The following is a 17695-nucleotide window of genomic DNA, read 5'->3' on the forward strand; positions in this document are numbered from 1 at the left end:
TTGCAGGTGCAAGAAAATCTTGCAGGTGCAAGAAAAAAAAAAGTGACTCTGGTCACTTGCTTAGTCCTGTATCTCTTTCATAGCTCAATACAAGTAGCCTGGATACTATTCCAGTGGCCAGAGCTCGCTGTCACCCAAAATGCTTGTCCCAGATCAGTGCCTAGATTGGCACAGCACACATTTTTGGTCTTGTAGGACTACTCTGGTTTAAAAGTCTCTGCTATCAGATCCCAGGAATAGCTGTGCCCTCAGCACTCGGTTTTTTACAAATTTTGGGATCCTCCTTTTCTCCCATACTCTTGGATAGGGCAGTTGAAAGGGGTGTATTTGTGAGCGTGCAGGGACTGCCAAGACACTCAGGTCTGCACAGGAGGGATTCGTCTCTGCAACTGTCTTTGGAAAAATGACATAAGGACGGGGTGTTGGCTGGGATCATGTGTGTTCCTTCCCAGCTGGAGCTGCCTTCTAGCCTCTCATTCCTCAGGAAATGGTTGAGCAGGGCTCAGCTCCAGGGTAGGGGGCTGAACCTTTCATTTTCTTAGCATGGTGATGATGTGTGCCCTCTCTGCCTCAGGAATGGGGCCCCCAGATGTGCCAGCAGCTGCATGGGGTGGAGGGCAGGACATGCTTCTGCACTCCTTGGTGAACTTTTAGCATTTTAGTATTTCAGTAAGTGTTGGCAAAAACTTTTTAGTTGATTCAGGGTTTGGATTTTTTGGTTTCCTGAAGTAAAAAGTGTAGTCAGATGTATGGGACCAAAAGATAATCAGTATTCAAATTTCTGAACCAGTAATCAGCCTTGCTTTACCTATTAGGTTTATTGCAAGGAACTGCATTGCAGTGAAAAGGAAGAAACACAATGATTTAAACAGAAACATGTCTAGATACTGACAAATGAATAGACCAGGCACAATTGCAGAATACTTATAAAGTGCGTGCTTTTTCCCATGGAAAATCAGATTTTGTAAAAATAGATGAGGGCAGGTATGCTTTATTACACAATGAGAAACTGCCAGCTCTTACATTATAGGGTTTCCCCCTCCACTAATTTTTCCCTCTGAGAAAGGGAAAATTTCCTTTAGTAACTGTTTGTTGCCGTATTTGGTGGTCACTGCAGTCTTTGGTGCCCAGTGCGGTAGCAGATTGCAGAATACTTTGTTGCCTGTGGCACAGCTTAATTGAAGGTACAAAAATGAATCGTTGTGCTCTGATTAATCAGCTTTAACTGCATGTATTTCCCATTTAAGCCTTATATTTTCCAGCTATTAGGAAAATTTTCTGAGTTTTTTCTTTATATAAGCCTACTATATTGGTTTAAAATCTGTTGGAATCTTCTCTGGAAGGTCAGTTCTGGCCACAGCTCTGTGCAGCAGCATTGGAGAAACCCACTTTTTTTGTCTTCTCAGTGATATATTCAGTAGGTTCTTTTCTCTCTGTGGGCTACACCTTGTCCTGCAGGCACCAAGTACAACCATTGGTTTCTGCATATAACATGTATGAAAAGAGGGGGAAATAAAATGTTTGAAAAAGTCTAGTCAAAATTACTTCGTTTTTGTTCTTTATTTTAATTATGAGGAAATTCTACGTCTAGGATGTTTTTTCACGTTTTTCACAGAGCCACAAAATGGATGTCTACTTTTAAACTGAACTTTTTCAGTTCAACCCCATATCATCATGGAAGATGTTTTCTTGGCTTGTTTCCAGAAACAGTCTGATGACAGCTCAGGGTACAGAAGTTTCCATGTCATGATTGAGGCTCAGCCTCAAATCCCATATGCAAATAGGGCAAATTTTTCATTGACAATTCTTGTAGCTGATCATTTGCCCAGGTGTGTCACATGATATATTTGGCGGGGTAGCCAGCTGGGAATATTGAGTAAGAGATGCATATTGTATGCAAATGCCAAATCTTCTATATTGTGGGCAAGAGGAGACTTGTCTGTGAGGCAGAGAAGTGTTTCAGCAGCATCTGGGACATTTGCTATCTGGACATGACCCCTTCATAGCAATGAGTTATATTTTACCTAGATCTCCTAGGTGAGCTCCTAACTAATAGTAACAACTCATGTTTTTATAGGAGGATTGAGGGCTATCCCCCTTGTTTCAGTTAGTATTTAAAAATCCCCAAAAACAACAACAACAAAAAAAACCAACACCCCAAACAACCCCCCAAATAACCCAACCACAAAGAAAACAATCTCCAGAAAACAGTCCTGCAAAACTTCCTGAAGACCTTTGCCCTGTGCTGGTGGTGCATCCTGAAAGAGGAAGCAGTAGGCTGCAGCTTTGCTCTCTAGATTGCTGCAGACCACAGGCAAGCCTGTAATGAAGGATTTTGCTTGCCAGAAGAAAGTGCACTAAATAACTTTGTGTGAGCAGGCAAGGTTAGCACTGCAGGGAACATTTTCTGGCTGCTGTGTGGTTAAATCTTATTTGTTTAATGGGGTTATTTTTAGCCTGTTGTGGTGTTTTAAGTCACATACTGCCTCTGCTTCTGCACCCGATGTCATGGCAGACTGAATGATTGCCTCTTCTGCCGCAGCACTGAGCCTGTCAGGCCAGGCTCTCCACCACCACGCTGGGTGATCCAGGCACAGGGGCAGCTCCTGGCTTCTGCTAGGGTCTCCTAGCATGTGTCATGGGGGTGGGAGCACAGCACTGCCATCTATCCTGCCAGCGCTGGAGGGACATCACAAATGCAGGACGTGGATTGGCCTACTGTGTGCTCATCAGTGAGCTGCCATGGCAGAAGCTCAGTCTCTCCATAGCCTCTCTAGTAGGGAGCAGCTACAAGGAGCTGACCTGCTTCTCTCATGCGCCTGTATTCTCCCTAGCTCTGTCCTTAATATGTTTCCACACGTCAGTCTCCTTCCCTGTGGCCTTTCCCTACCTTTCTGAAGAGTATTACTGGGAAAGGATTGTCCATCAAACTTTATTAAGGATGTTGGAAGAGTCTTGAGAGAGTCAAGGAGGGCTGTGACCTCCAAGCCCTGGAGTGAGAAGAAATGAGTAATATATTCTGAGAAACTCATTCAGATGTGCTTGGGATGCATGCCTTGGGGGAACCAAGATGGAGATCAACATGTGGGAAGTGGGCAGCTGCTCTTTGAACTGAGGACTTTTTTTTCCCGCATGTTTTTCACAGGGTCATGAAATGGATGTCTAGTTTTAAATTGAACTTTTTCATTTCAACCCCATATCATCATGGAAAAACCTTCCCTAGGTCTTCCTGTGCAGCAGCTGAGAAGACCTGAACAGGCTGCACGTGTGGCCAGTCAGGAGCTCACCAGTGGGGTCCTGGCTGCCTTGCACCCCGGGGCTGGGTTTTGGAGTCCAGCTTTGGTAGCACCAATGTGTGGCCCATGGGTTTGCCCACCTCAGCTTTGGTTTTTTTTTTTTGGTTTTTTTTTTGCCTTAGCATCTTTCTAAAGTACTACCTTGACCTCAACACAGTGTTGCTACAATGCTGAGTTGTCTCACAGTGCAGTCATTACTCCTTGTGGTTTTGATTAAAACTGAAGGGAAAATGGAGTTTTGAAGGCCATTAATTTTTTGCTTTATTTATTGGTGATATAGAAAGCAAAGAAATCTCTGGTCTATTACCTCTTGTTTGAGTCATTGTTGCACTAATATCTAGGTATAACCACTCAAGAACTGTCATTAGTGGTTTGTTGTTTATTTATTTGCTTTTTACATTAAAGATCCTATTAACTATGTCATGTTTGGTTATTATATCAATAGAGCTAAGTTCAATTACTGTAGCTTGATTTAAATGGGAAAAAATTCTGCTCCTAACATAATATGGAACAGTTATGTCATAAAAGCATAGAATCATAGAATGGTTTGGGTTGGATAGGACCTTAAAAAAATCTACTTGCAGCCCCCCTGCTCTGGGCAGGGATGTTGGACACCAGATCAGCTTTCTCAAGGCCCCTTTCAAGCTGACCTTGAACTCTTCCAGGGACAAGGCATCCACAACTTCTCTGGGCAATCTGTTCCAATGTTTTACCATCCTCTGAGTAAAGAATTTCTTCCTAACGTCTAATCTAATCCTGGCTCCATAAACTCCATTTAATCTTCTTAATCCAAAATACCTTTCTCTTAGACATTTTCTCTTGCTTCTCTAATAAACTAGTCTAATCTCAGCTGAGGTGTAACTCACAGGAAGCTGTAGTAAAAATTTGTGTAATTTTTTAAGAATTCAGTTTCTTGTTTCAAAATTCATCATCTTGCTAATACTGTGCTGAAACTGTACATTGTGCAGTCTTACAAGGGGTACTTAGAAGAGGTATTGTGTGTAGAACTGGTGTGGTCTTTAATTTCTGAATTGCATGATAGGAGGTAAACATGCTGGTGAATAATGAAAAATAATCTTTAATTGCTGTAGAAGTCATCTGTACATTCTCTCAGTACCCAAATTAATTAAGGTACAGTTTCTACTGTTGTAGAATGCATTTATTTTAGAATTCAAAATTAAATGGCATTTCTAATGTTTCTGGGTAGTTGCTGATACAACTACAATATCGGCAAAAATACTGAGCATCAGCATCATATATTTTTGTTACTTTTCTCATTTAGATAACATACCAAGTTTCAGTGGAAAATAGTCAAAACTGTGGCAGTGATTTGGGGAGATATTTTAATTGCTTTTTTCTGAAGAAAAACTAAAATTACCTGTTTCTAAAAAAATCTGAATTTATGTCTCTGTCCCCTCTCCAACCCTGCCATGGCATTTCCCCAGACCTGGGCAGGAAGCTACAGGTGCTGTTTTCACAAAACTTTGTCAAGACAGTTTCTAATGAAAACACTTATTTTTCATACCATCATTCAACATGGAGTAAATTTGTTGGCTTGATCCATTTCCACTCTGGCAAGTATCCAGAGTGTTTTTAATAATTCACAGCTGATAAGAGCCCTGAGGGCATTTTTGGAGGCTCCCCAGAGAGCAGCCTGAGCTCATGCTGGGATGCAGGCTAAACCAAGGCTGCCTCCGGAGCCTGGTCCTTTAGGTTTGCATCTTTATTGTTCAGATGAAGTAGCCTGAGAAAAACACCAGTTCCATACAGACTGTTCCAACACACAGTTCACATAAGATTTACTGTGCCCTTGCTGTCAGGAAAAGAACATTTTTTGTTGTGGTATACTGGTACTTCAGCAGGTGAGATAGTTATATGGCTCCTTAATCAACTTTACATCCCAAATGCCATTGAGATTTGGCCAGCTAGATCAGGTGGAAAGATTTCTTTTGTGGCTGGCAATATCTGTCAGATGACATCTGTAGTATGCTGCGCTAAATATTTCTACTGTTGAAAGTTTTAGATCTTGTTATAGTTGGTATCCTGGCGATGGAAGTCTAAATGCTGGCACCATGATTTCCACGTTTCTCATGATAAAACACATATAAATAAGCAGAACAGATGCTCACATACTGCTGAAAGATTGCTTCTGTGCCATTGCCAAACACTGCATGGATACCTTAGGGTTTAAGTTAAGATCCCTACATAATATTTGCCTGAAGTTCAAGTGTAAAGTATTTTTCTGAGGGCACAAATGTGAGGAAATAGCTAAAGCCAAAGGAGGGGACAAATCAGATGGTTAAAGTACAAAGCGTTATTTGACCTGTCTGCAGCAAGGTTTTAAACATTTAATTTTGTGATCATTCTGTCGCTGCTGGCTTGACTCTTTAAAAATACCTCTCCTTGTTTCAGTTAGCTTTTCTAGGAAGGGATGACAAAACCCAGTAATCAGTGCTGAAGCACCAGCCAGTTGAGGAGTACTGTAGTTCTTCAGGAATTTGGCTTATGTTTTTATGAGGTTGTACAAGGAAAGGTGTTCCATAAAACCACAGTGAATGGTCCAGTAGCTAAGAAGAAACTGTGGCTATCAATATCCAGACTTTGATTTAAAAAATACACAATTTATGGTTTATGCAACGAGGTTGTCTTTGGGGGTTTTATTGTATCATGCAAGGAAGATCTTGTTTTACTCAATGCGGCAAACTCACCTGGTAATAAATCAGTTCTGTTAAGCAACTTGAATTTTGCTCAAAGGCACAGGAGCAAACCTGCAGAAATTATGGCTTAGTCATTGAGAATGTGCTTAACTTCAAAGGTAGCTTTGTATGTAGGCTACAAAAAAACTTGGCCCAGTACCAGCTACAACAAACAAAACTATGGTAGCATATTCACCACATATTTTTGCCAAGATCCATCAAAATACTTGAATAACTTTTTGTATGCTCTTTCCCTGGGTGTTTCAGTCCAATGAGCATTACCAGACAACAGCCAAAAAGGTGTAACCACCTTCAACACAGAGGGTCAGCATCTTAGGGTCTGAGCATATGGGACATGGTAATACTGAAGAGAAATGTGAGCTCTCCTAGATAGGGTTCTGCCAAGTATTGTTTTACTACTGATCATTAGGCCTGTGTTAATCAATATAACAGTGAGAGAGAGATGATAATTACTGAATGAGTTGAACATTCAGTATACGAATTTCTCAGAATTTGGTAAGAGAAGTGAAAAAGTGATTTTCCTGTTATTACCAGCATTCAAGTATGCTTATTTCTGTGGCCAGCTGGAAGATAGAAAACAGCCATATATGGGTTGAAATTCTCCAAAGAATGTGCAATAAATACATAGTTTGGAAGAAGGTTTCGCAGGGTCTCAAGAACACAGCAGTCATGGAGGGAGAGGATTCTATTTCCAGCTCAAGAAATAGTTAGCACCACAGGACTTGTTTATTTAGTGGGGAAAGAAGACTAAGAGGAGTAAATTCTTGAAATAACAAATTCTCTCTTCACGAAACAGCATAGTAGTTAAATCATTGTCCCAGGTTAAAGGCATTACCTTTCTCTTGGGAACTGGTGTTTGTTTTGGTAGGGTTTAGTTTGGGGGGAGGATGTTTCCTATTTGGACCCCCTTGTGAGGCTGACCGAGGTGTGTGGTGCCCTTGGCTGCATGGCAGGAGCAGCCTGTGCCAAGGCCTGCTTTGGGCTGCAGAGCTGGGTGGAGGTGGGCACAACCCAGCTGCCTCATGATGGGCAGCAAGAGCACACCTGCAGGCTGCCCACTTTGCTCCTTTCCCATGGCCATGGAAATCTGGGACTTTGTGGAGTGAAACATCCAGCTCTTGTGCCCTGAAACCTGAAGGTGTTGCTGAACTGCAGATGTGTTTTGCTTGCAAAGGGAAGGGAAGGGAAGGGAGCACTGCAGCCTGAACAGTGTAAGGACTGTAGTCAGGCAGCTCAGGACACTGACTTTTGGAAGGTGTGCACCCCTAGCAGTAGCACAGACAAGAGCTGCTCAGGGACTAGATTTGGAATATTATCAATTCTGGAAGAAGGTCATACTTTTCCAGTACATGTTCTGTCAGACTTGTGGGGAAGTCTAAATACAGACATGCTCCGAACAGCACCAACTTCCTGGAGAGTGTTTCAGGCAAACAGAGAGGAAATTATTCTCTTCTACTTGACTGTCTTGGAAATGTATATGGTCATCAAGAACAGATCAACCTTTTTAGCCAAGGTTATTTTGAGGATAATCCAGATTTCCTTTCCTGTCACTTTCTAGAAACTGTACCCAAAAAGGTAACAAATGATCCATTTTCGTGGACCTTGGACAGGTTTAAATTTGCCCTGATGGCCTGTTCTAGTAGTAATTGTTAAAATAATTATTTACATTTGCCTGATTACATTTGTTGTAATAGCTGTGGGTGAGTGGAAAATAAGGATATCCATCAGGAAGTAAGGAAATTAGTGGGCTTTTCTCAATATATTGTTTCTTCTTTTTCTTCTTGAATTGCAGTTTTTATGTGAAAGTAGTCAAAAGTTTTTGTGCAGGATGCCTATGTGTTTATAATTTGTGCAATTTTTTTTTTCCAAATCTAGATCATTGACAAGGAGATTAATCCCTTTGTGGATAAGTGGGAAGAAGAAGGACAGTTCCCAGCACATAAAGTGTTTAAAATCCTGGGACAGGCTGGATTCCTTGGTGTGGATAAACCAACAGGTAAGTGAGTGTGTAACTCCTGACTATTAATAATGATAGACCCAAAAGATTAATTCACTTTTGCCCCAGGTCAAAGCATGGGTTGGAATTCAGTGCAAAGTTTGCTTATGTTCCTCAGTCACATACAGAGTTACTAACTCTGCAAATACACAAAATAACATTGTTGCATACTTTAGTTGATATTCTTCTAAACGCAAATGTTAAAACCTGTATGACTATTATTTTAAAATTAGGGGAATGAACATCACTTCAATTTTCAACATAAAATCTGTATAAGAACTTTTCTTCTGCATCCAGATAGGTATGAAATAATCCAGATCTTCATTAAAGAAACCACAATTTGTAGGCATTGGAAGCATTTTAAGATCTGGCTTATTGTACTGCCTTAACATGCAACCTCTCCATCCCTTCAAAGGATGAGGATAGTGTGGCCTTTTGGCCATTATCCCCAGATTGTCTTTAAAATGCATTATTCCATCCCACAGAAGCCTGAACAGAACAGGAGGCTGAAGATACAGAGAGCAGGTTTTTGTGTGTATGTTTATATATGTCGGTGACACAAAAAGTCCAGAGGAATAGGAGGTATTTCTGCTCTTCAGCTAAGATACATATTCTGCTATCTATTTCTTTAATATGTGATATAATATATACTTGTTTTCTTTTCAAATGCTTCTGTTACATGTTCAAGTCACAATTCTCGGTGATTTTCTTTATCCCATTTTCCTGCATTCAGAGCAGCCCAAAGTGTTTAACAGTTAACTGCAGATAATTTTCTCTATGGGGTAGCTCACATAATCTCGGCTATGCTACACCACATCATGATATTGCTAAGGCACAGGGTTCTGTGCAACAAATTGTGTCTTTTTATCACTTAATTTCAGAGGAAATATTCCCTCTTGAAATGAACTCAAATTCTTATGTTATAATGTGGAAGCTTTTCCCACAGCTGTTCAGCTGTTAGATCTCAGAGAGCTGTTGGGCTGCGGTTGTCTGACAAATCCAATTAGGTCTGAGCTGGTATTTCTATACAGAAATGCTGACAGTTCAAGATTATGCTTAAGATCTATTTAAAGGACAAATAGGATTACTGGGGGAGAGAGAAAACCGCTTCTACTTTCTGCCATAATTGTTTGATAGGCAGATTTGAATTGCATCTCAGTGGGTCTCCTTTGCATTGCTGATATTCGTGTTTGGTGTAATAATGGTGCATTGCATGGCTGGCAGATTTCAGTTCTGCCTTCTTATATTCATCTCAGGGCATGCAAAGGCTTCAGCTGGGTTTAGCAACCTCAGTGCTGAAGGTGCTGCACATACAACAATACAGAGGTGAGAACTTTGTATAACACTCACAAAATATCTGGACAAGAAATAACTGGAGTAAAATCCAGTGAAGAAGGGACTCGTGAAGGTACAGGTGGCACAGAGAGTTGCATGCACTTATTACACTTGTCATACTCATGTTTAAGACTATTTTAACTTTGGCTTTAATGTTTGCATCTAGCTGTTAATATAATTTATTTGACCTCTGCAGCTACGTTTTATAAAAGGTATAAAAAATTGATAAAATCCTCAGCAACCTGTAATCCATCTCAGTTCAGTATTGTTTGGCACAGAAAGTGCACAAACTCCTTGGAAGCTGCTGTCTTTGCAGCATTCAGTTGTGCAACAGGATATCACCAGATCCAGCTTTGCTCTGTAATGGTGTAATGCCACCAGGTACATCTTGAAAGTCCTGAAACTTTCTCCTGATGGTAAGTCAAAGATGTGTAACAGCACAGTGTATGTAACTGCACAACTTTGGCAAAGCCTGAAATTCTTTGTCTTCTACACTTCTACACAGTCCTTAGACTTGCTGTATGATTAGTGTATACTGTAAAATAGAATTAAAAGATCCACTTTTATACTCTGCTCAGCCACTTCTGTTATGTAGTTGCTGTTTGCAGAGAAAGAGAAGTCTTATGAAATTTGAAGAAACCAAGAGCTGGAAGGAGCTTTGGAGGGGTGTTGCAGGAGAAGAAGTGAGGGCAAATTGATTTGAGGAGAGCAATTGCAATGCAGAGCACTTGTGAGTTAACAGTCTGCCCTACTTTCTCTTTCACAAACCAAAATTATCATGTTGTGTCTCTTCAAATCCAGATCATAAGACATTCTCTTTAAAGAGCACTGATTATTTTTTTAAAGTTAATTCACTTTAGTAATAGTTGCTATTTTGAAATACAAGTTATATTGAATTTGTTTTCCAAGATCATTCTGTCAAGTATGGAGGGTTTTTTTCCCTGCAGAAATAATTTTGAAGCTTTCTGATTGGGCAGAAATGGATCACAAACTTGTTTTGCTTAGATGGAAGGAAACATCTGTTGGATTTCAGATTTGTTGAAAGTAGTCTTTTTCCTGTGTAAACACCATTCCCTTTATGAACAATGAGCTGCTTCATGGGAGTCAGGTTTTTAAAAGTACATGCCTTACCTGTGTCCTTTATCACTGGAAACTTTCTCTGTGTGGAGAATTGATTTGAGGCACTATTTGTATTGCAAAAGCTCTATCAATTCCCACTGTATGCAGTTGCAGGCTACAAACTTGAAAAAGCTTTTCCTGTATATTTTTTCACAGTTGTTTATGCAGTAGTTGGTTGTAGTGAATATTGGCTGTAGTTCAGGATGTTCATTGGAGGTCATGTAAACACTGTGGGCAAAGCTCAGACATGCACCCATAATTGGAGAATTTTTAAGATCATCAGTAGATTTAATTTACTGTCTGGTCAGTTCTCTGCCAGAGAAGGAGTCTTCTCTTCGAACAATTTCTCTGGTCTGGTATTCTTTACATGACTCAAAAATAGTGCATATGTTAGTTTTCCTGAGGAAAAAGTTTGTTTTCTGTTACATTGCAAGATTCTTCCTAGTAGTAAAATACATGGTTAAAAGTGAATATCATTTATGCATAAAAAGTGTATTTTTGCTGTATGCAAAATGTGCATAAATTTACTTCACTCAGGATTTAGAAGAAAAAACCAGCATCCCTATATATTTATTATTTTTCATTTATATTTACTGTGTATTTCTTCATAAACGATAAAATTATGAGTTTTTGAGCTACTGCCAGTCCCAAAACTAAGGGCAGAGAATGTTAGGGCAGGCAGCAGAAATATTTAACCAGTCTTGGTAGTTTGCCATTGTCTGTTTTGCTAAGGGAAGTGAGCAAGACATATTCTTTGAACTGTTCTATGTGCAGATTAGATGTGATATTGGATTAAAAGTGGAAAGTATCTGTGTGGTTATTTGTGATCTTATGGCCTATGAATCAAAGCCTTGGCTGTTGCTAAATTTTAGGATGTATTGCCAAAAATGCAGGCTCAAAATGTACTGTGTGCCTGCGTATGCCAATGCAGATGATTAAAAGTTGTTTTATCAGCTGATGTAAAAGCACAGGAATCCTGTAAAGGATGGGAGAGAAGGGTTTGTGGGAGGGCAATGTTTGCTCTCCTGCATATTCACATGGCATCACTGTGAAACATGAGTGATAATGATGCCTGCCCTGGGTGTTTCATTAGTGTTTACACTGGCGGTACTGTAGGAATATTTAGTGGAATGCGTTAGCATCTAGAAATAATTATGACAAGTTTGTCCAAATAGTAGCCTTCATTTATTATTGTCAGACACCTAGAAGTGAACATAGAAAATATGTTCTTGTATATTTCAGGAAAATTAAGTCACTGTGGTAGGATTTGCACATGGATGGGAAAGTATAGTTCTACACTGTCTGTCCCCTTCCTCTGCTGCTGGGACAAATGCCAGATTTGGGACTGGAGAAAGTAATAATCATTACCTTCTTGTCGCATCAGACAGAGAAGCATCTAATAAAACAAAAATAATGTTTCAAGTGTATGATTGCACTGCAATTGGAAAATGATAACTTTCCTTCAGAAAGTCTGTTTATTACAAGTGTCTCTGTGTTGTATGTGGGGAGGGATTATAGATCTATACTATCCTCTAAGGTTAATTCTGTTGTTTTCTTTGCAAGTATGCATTTATCTGGTAAAATGAGACCTTGTGAGAGTTTGGGCATGGAGAATCACTTGGAAAAATGTATGGGGTTATTTTTTTCCCTTTCTGTAATACTAAGCCTTGTTGTTACACAGAATGAGCATAGAAGGACCTGGGAGGAGCAATAACTAGAAAGGGATTTAGTAGTTCAGGTAAAACAGGATTCAGTGGTAACTTAGAAAGTAAATGGAAGGTGTTCAGGTACTTCTGTGGATAGAATTAGGAGGGATATATTTGTCAGAAGTGAATTGGTTTACCCCAAACTGTTCCTGTATGTCAGTAGTGGACCAGCTACAGTGCTTGTTCTTGGTTTAGTAGATTTTAGTCAGCTGAATCGACTGCTTGATCTTTATCCCACTTACAAAAGAGTGCAATAATCATTAATAAATAGGAGTTGCACTCTAAAGGTTTGCAAGGGAAGCCTTTGGGCCATGCTTTCAGACACCAATGAACCAATAAATCAACACTTTCAAGTGTTTACCAGCTATAATCTATACCTGTTTTGCAATCAAGAAATAATTTTGATAGGCCTTCAAAAAGCAGTAGACCAAATCAGTCACTGCTTTGTTTGAATCAATTTGATGACGAAAATCGTGATGTGTGGCAGGGGTTTGGAGACCTTGATCAGATAAGTGTAAGAAATTTCAGATGCTTATTGGACCTTCTAATTCAGTGGATTGGATTGAAATCTCAGGAAAACAGGGGTTTGTATGTGTATATACACCTGAGTTTTGTGTAGTTGAGACTTTTTTCCCCTCCTCCACTATTGTGAAATGTTGACTATTCAAGTCCCATCTAGTATCTTGCAAGCGCATTATGAAATTCAGTTGAAAATGGTAAGGTGGGGACAGTTTGCTACAATTCAGAGATCATCAGGTATTTCTGATCAGACAGAGAAATGAGACTTGAGTTCACCTTTGGTTTTTCTTTAACTGTGAATCTGACTTGGGAAATGGTTGTGTTTCTTTTCTTCATGGCTGGTTGGGAAATGCAGTGTTACCTCTGGGAATAGCTTGTTCAGCTATCAATAGCAGCCAGCAGAGAACTGACTTACTCAAGGACACCCAGTCTTTGCAGAAGAGATAATCTTCCTTTAAATGTGTTGTTGATAGAGGGATCAGATTAGTTCCTGGGATTCTGCTTTTGTGCTTCAGATAAGGCAAATCCTCACACTTGTGGCTTGTAATGCAGAACACAGCAGTACTTCATGCTGTTCAGGTGTGCTAATAACAATGCCTTAGGGGTCAGATGTAGGAGTTTCTGAAATCTGGTATGTGTACAGGCTATGTCAAAATTATATTCAGAAGGAAATTTAAAATGTCCCTTTCCTGGAGAAAGTTAGAAGCATCTTACTGGTAGCAAATACTCAGTTATGTATATGCAATTAATGCTTGAGCTCTTGACACACATTTCTCTCACAGCAGACCTGCCATGCCAAATTCCCTTCTGTGAATCACAGGCTTTGCACAAACTGTCAGACCCACGTGGTGTCTTGAATCTGACTTGAAGCACTTAGAATCTGAGATGAAACTGTTACAAGCAGCTGCCACTGTTCTGTCCCTGTTCTGTCCCTGTTCTGTCCCTGTTCTACTCTGGGTTGTGCAGGAGAGTCTGTCCTCTGTTGTGCTTGACTTCCCTCTAGTTTTGTAGGAAATTGTTGGGCTTGGGGATTTTCAAAGAGATATATCTGATAAAAACCTGATGTTCTTGATTTTATAGTTGTGAATAAGAGAAGAATGTACACTAAAGAGAACAGTTGAATATATTAAAGAAATATGAAATAATATAATGCCTGAAAAGAATATAGGGATTGAGACATTATCAAGTAAGACAGGAACGCTAATCAAAACTTCAGGAAGTTTTTATTAGAGGCGTCTTGCTTATTCTTTATTTCTGTAACTCAAATAGCAAGACTGTCTCTTGAACAAAGCTTGGCCAATGAATGAAGTTATACTGAAACAACCTGGGTATTACAAATATGTCTAATTTACACATAACTGTCTTTTCCCAGCCTCAAGATTCTTGACATCTGTCATATACATAAATGGCATAATTTAATAGCTTTCTGAAAGTATAAATGCATCTCTTATGCTTACATGTCAGTACACATATGAAGTGTGGACCAACTGTGAGAGACAGTGTTCTTCCAATCACCAGAGTTGTACATACACTGAAATTTAATTTAAGTTTTCTGTTTTATAGAAAAAGTTTTGAAGTAAGGTCTCAGTGTCAGGTTTCTTTTCTGGTTTTTTTTCCCTTTGTTTTTTTTCTTAAGAATAGGCATGGGTGGCCATTTGTGATAAACAAAGTACTTCTTGCAGGACTGTATATTTCCTGAAGAATGTGTCTGTTTGTTCTCTTTGTGCCTTTCCTGGGTGGCCTAGAATTGCTGATTCCTGTTATCTCTAGTGCAGTAGCTACAATTTTCCATAAGACAACAAACCTGCTCTGTGGTCTTGCCTGCCCTGGGAGATACCTTCAGTGCTGGGCAGCAGGAGCCAGGAACGTGGCATGGCTCTGGAGGAGGGCAGGAACTTCTTGCGTGGGACCTTTGGAACAGCACGACCTCTGTACTCCCCTTGAGCCTGAGAACTGGCAGAAAATGGGCACCTGCCCAGAGCCTCAACCATTTACAAATCAGCTTCACTTGTACACCTGAAAGGAGGAACAAAGATAGGATTAATGAAAAATTTCCATGGATGTGTACCACAGGAGAAAGTATTGGAGTTTTTTGTGGCATCATTGAATGCTTTAAAATTCTTTGAAGGTGACTTTAGGCAGCATTTCTTCTGCTTCCTATACTGTGTGTCAGAGGAAATGAATGGGACTGTTCTCACCGTTGTTTTATTATTCAAGAACAGGGGTCTCAGCAGAGCAGAAGATCTGTGAGTAATAATCTTTCTGAAAGGAATTTTTTTTTTCCTTTTTACATTATGTATAACCGGTGAAACTCATTTCATGGAAAACACAAGGAGCAAAGTTTAACAGGAATACAGAGAATGTTAAATAAATATACAGATGGTGGCATCATCCACAGTTACTGCAGGGAGAGTAATTGTATTTCTGATCCTCAGCTGCTGACTTAGCAGGTGAATGCACCATTGCACAGCTTCTTGTACCCTGTGGCCTCACCAACTCCCCCCTGAATAGCACATCTAGCACTGCTCCGTGTGCTGGAGTCTGAGCCTGGCAAAAACATTCACAATACGTATTACAACTTGTTCAGGATCCGTCCACAGCCCAAGAAAGGAAGCCTTTAATTAGTCAGAGAATCATAAAGTTTGGAAAAGACCTCTTAGATCATCAAGTCCAACCATTAACCCAGCACTGCCAAGTTAATTTTTGTATTTTTCTCCATCTTTGTATGTTGGAATGGTTGTGAACGTGTTTTTTACTACTATCCATATTTATTTTCTAAATCTTACCAGTTGTTTTCAACCACCTCTATCTACTTGTGTTTCCCACTGAGCCGCATCTCTTTCTTGTTGTTTTTTTCCCTCTTGAGAGGATTCTGGTGGGTCCTTGTGTAACTTCCCAAACAAACTCTATTTGCTACTTCTTCTATTTTAACTGACTTTGAAAGGACTGAAGGCAATAAAAATATTTTGCGAAAAAGTAATGAAAAAGGCCTCTGAATCCATTTACGGGCTTTTTGGTCTTTGGTTGTTTGATTGTTTTAGGTAGAATAATTAGAGGCTCTTTCCCCTCCCATTCCCCCCCCCCCCCCCCTTTTATTTTTTTTTCCCCAAGAGCGATAGCATGGGAGCAACTTGCTCTTCTGTAGCTGGTTTGAAAGAGCTGTTAGTTGAGTTTGTCACTCTAAGCTGGTCAGGAAATTCTTTCCAGTGTGTCCAGATGCTTCCTGTGCACAAGGCTGCTGTCATACTTGGCACATGATTAAAAAAAAAAATCACACTGAAGCTGTTTTTTCTTTTGGTTTTAACCAGATCCTTTTGCACCATTGAGGGAGGACAGTTTTGTTGGGGGAGAGTGACACTGTGCTTGGGGTTGTTTGGAAGAACAAAAAGGAACCATGTAAAATTTCTATTTATTTGTTTCTAAAGCCTTACACTAATTAATATTTTGCACATTGGATTCTGCATTATTAAAATAAAATAATTATAGCAGCTGATACTTGTAGCAGTGCTGCATTTAAGAAGAGATTTTGGCATCTTTGTATTCTGGGGGGTGTTTGAGCCGATCATGATGCATCCTCTGACCTCTTTGTGGATTGTATTATTCTTTTACATGCTTCTGCATAGGAAAGGTTGTGTAAGCTGTACCTTCTGGTTGTTCCTGTAAAACCTGTGGGCTGCTGGACCTATGAAGGAAACAATTATGCGCTTGTTACCTTTGGACAGGTCTCACTTGGACTCCCTGGCACCACACTAATGAGATGCCCAGATAAACTCGATTCTCTCAAGAATAAAGGGTTTCCTACATTTTAAACCCATGTCCTTCCCAACACAATGTTGGGAATGCCATCCTCTGTCTCTGCCCAGGTTGAAACTGTGTCATCAGATCCCATAGCCCCAAAAGAGGATGTGGAAAGAGGAGAATACAAGAGGAAACAAACACCAGGAGTAAAATTCTTTACATACAACTCATTTTGACAGGAAATGTTTTGCTCCTTCCGGTAGAACTTTGTAACTATTTTCAGGGCACTAATTTCACTTTATTCCATTTTTGCATTTATTTCTTTCTACAGAGAATCCAGTTTCTTCTTTCCTAGAAGATGGATGAGTATTTTGGTCTTTGAAAAGTTTGCTTCATCATCAGTTTAAAGTCTCCAGCAGATCTTTAATGCACATGAAAGATGCTGTAAGTTCTGCTGGATGGTACATTTAAAACTGAAGGAATCCTGAGTTTTGGAGGTGCCCACTGAACATGCTTCTGCAAACTGATTGTGCAAGAATTGGCCTGGCCTGTAAAGCCACTGTATTGTATAACCCATAAGCAGCTCCAGGGATTTCAGAGTATCATCTTAGAGATGGATCAGAATCTCGCTATTGCACAGATTCTCTGGTGCTGCCTGCCTGATTAGGGAAGGGAGGGAAAAATATCCATTTTCTGTTTGGAAACTGGAAAAACAGCAGAAGATAATGAACTGGACTTTCCCTAAAGATATTTTTCAAGCAGTTTAGTTAGGTGTCTGAAACATAAAACATGTAAATGCTGAGGATTAGAAAAATTTTTCAACTTTGATCTTGTTAAAGGTTTGACAGGTTTTAATTGCTCCCAGGTTTCAGACTTTGAAACAATTTAAGATGAAAAAACTAAAAAGATGAGATTATAGGAGATTTTTACCTTTGCAGCAACCACTATCTAGATCTATAGCATAGTGTAGTTTCTGCAAGGAAAAATGCACAGCACAGTGTGGAAGGTGGAGAGAGGGGCCCATTCCATGTTGTATCTTGTGCCTGCATGATAATTATTCAGGAGGCATCCTCAGGTCTTCTGTCATAGTTTCAAGCTGTCTGGGGTTCGTGCTGAGTTCTGTGGATAGGCTCTCCAGCATGGCTTTGAAATATTTTGCCTGGATTTGGGTAGATGTGTGTTTGTGGTGTGCACAGTCTTCCTCTGATGGATTTAGTCAGGAGAAGCTGAACAGAGAGTGGGTACAAGAGATCTGGGGCTTGAACCTGC

At 39.9% G+C, this 17695-nt stretch overlaps 1 protein-coding gene across 1 annotated transcript in view; it reads left to right on the forward strand.

Moving 5' to 3' along the window:
• LOC128935316 (probable acyl-CoA dehydrogenase 6) overlaps nt 1-17695 on the forward strand; it is an 80547-nt gene that overhangs the window by 4221 nt on the left and 58631 nt on the right. The window contains exon 2 of the mRNA XM_054273563.1: nt 7889-8009. Within this exon, the coding sequence (XP_054129538.1) occupies nt 7889-8009 (121 nt within the window). The remainder of the gene's footprint in view (nt 1-7888; nt 8010-17695) is intronic.

This window comes from Melozone crissalis, unplaced genomic scaffold (genome assembly GCF_028551555.1).
Source record: "Melozone crissalis strain CALT ecotype California unplaced genomic scaffold, PUWL_Pcris_2 ptg000016l_1, whole genome shotgun sequence".
In the NCBI taxonomy this organism is placed as follows: Eukaryota; Metazoa; Chordata; class Aves; order Passeriformes; family Passerellidae; genus Melozone; species Melozone crissalis.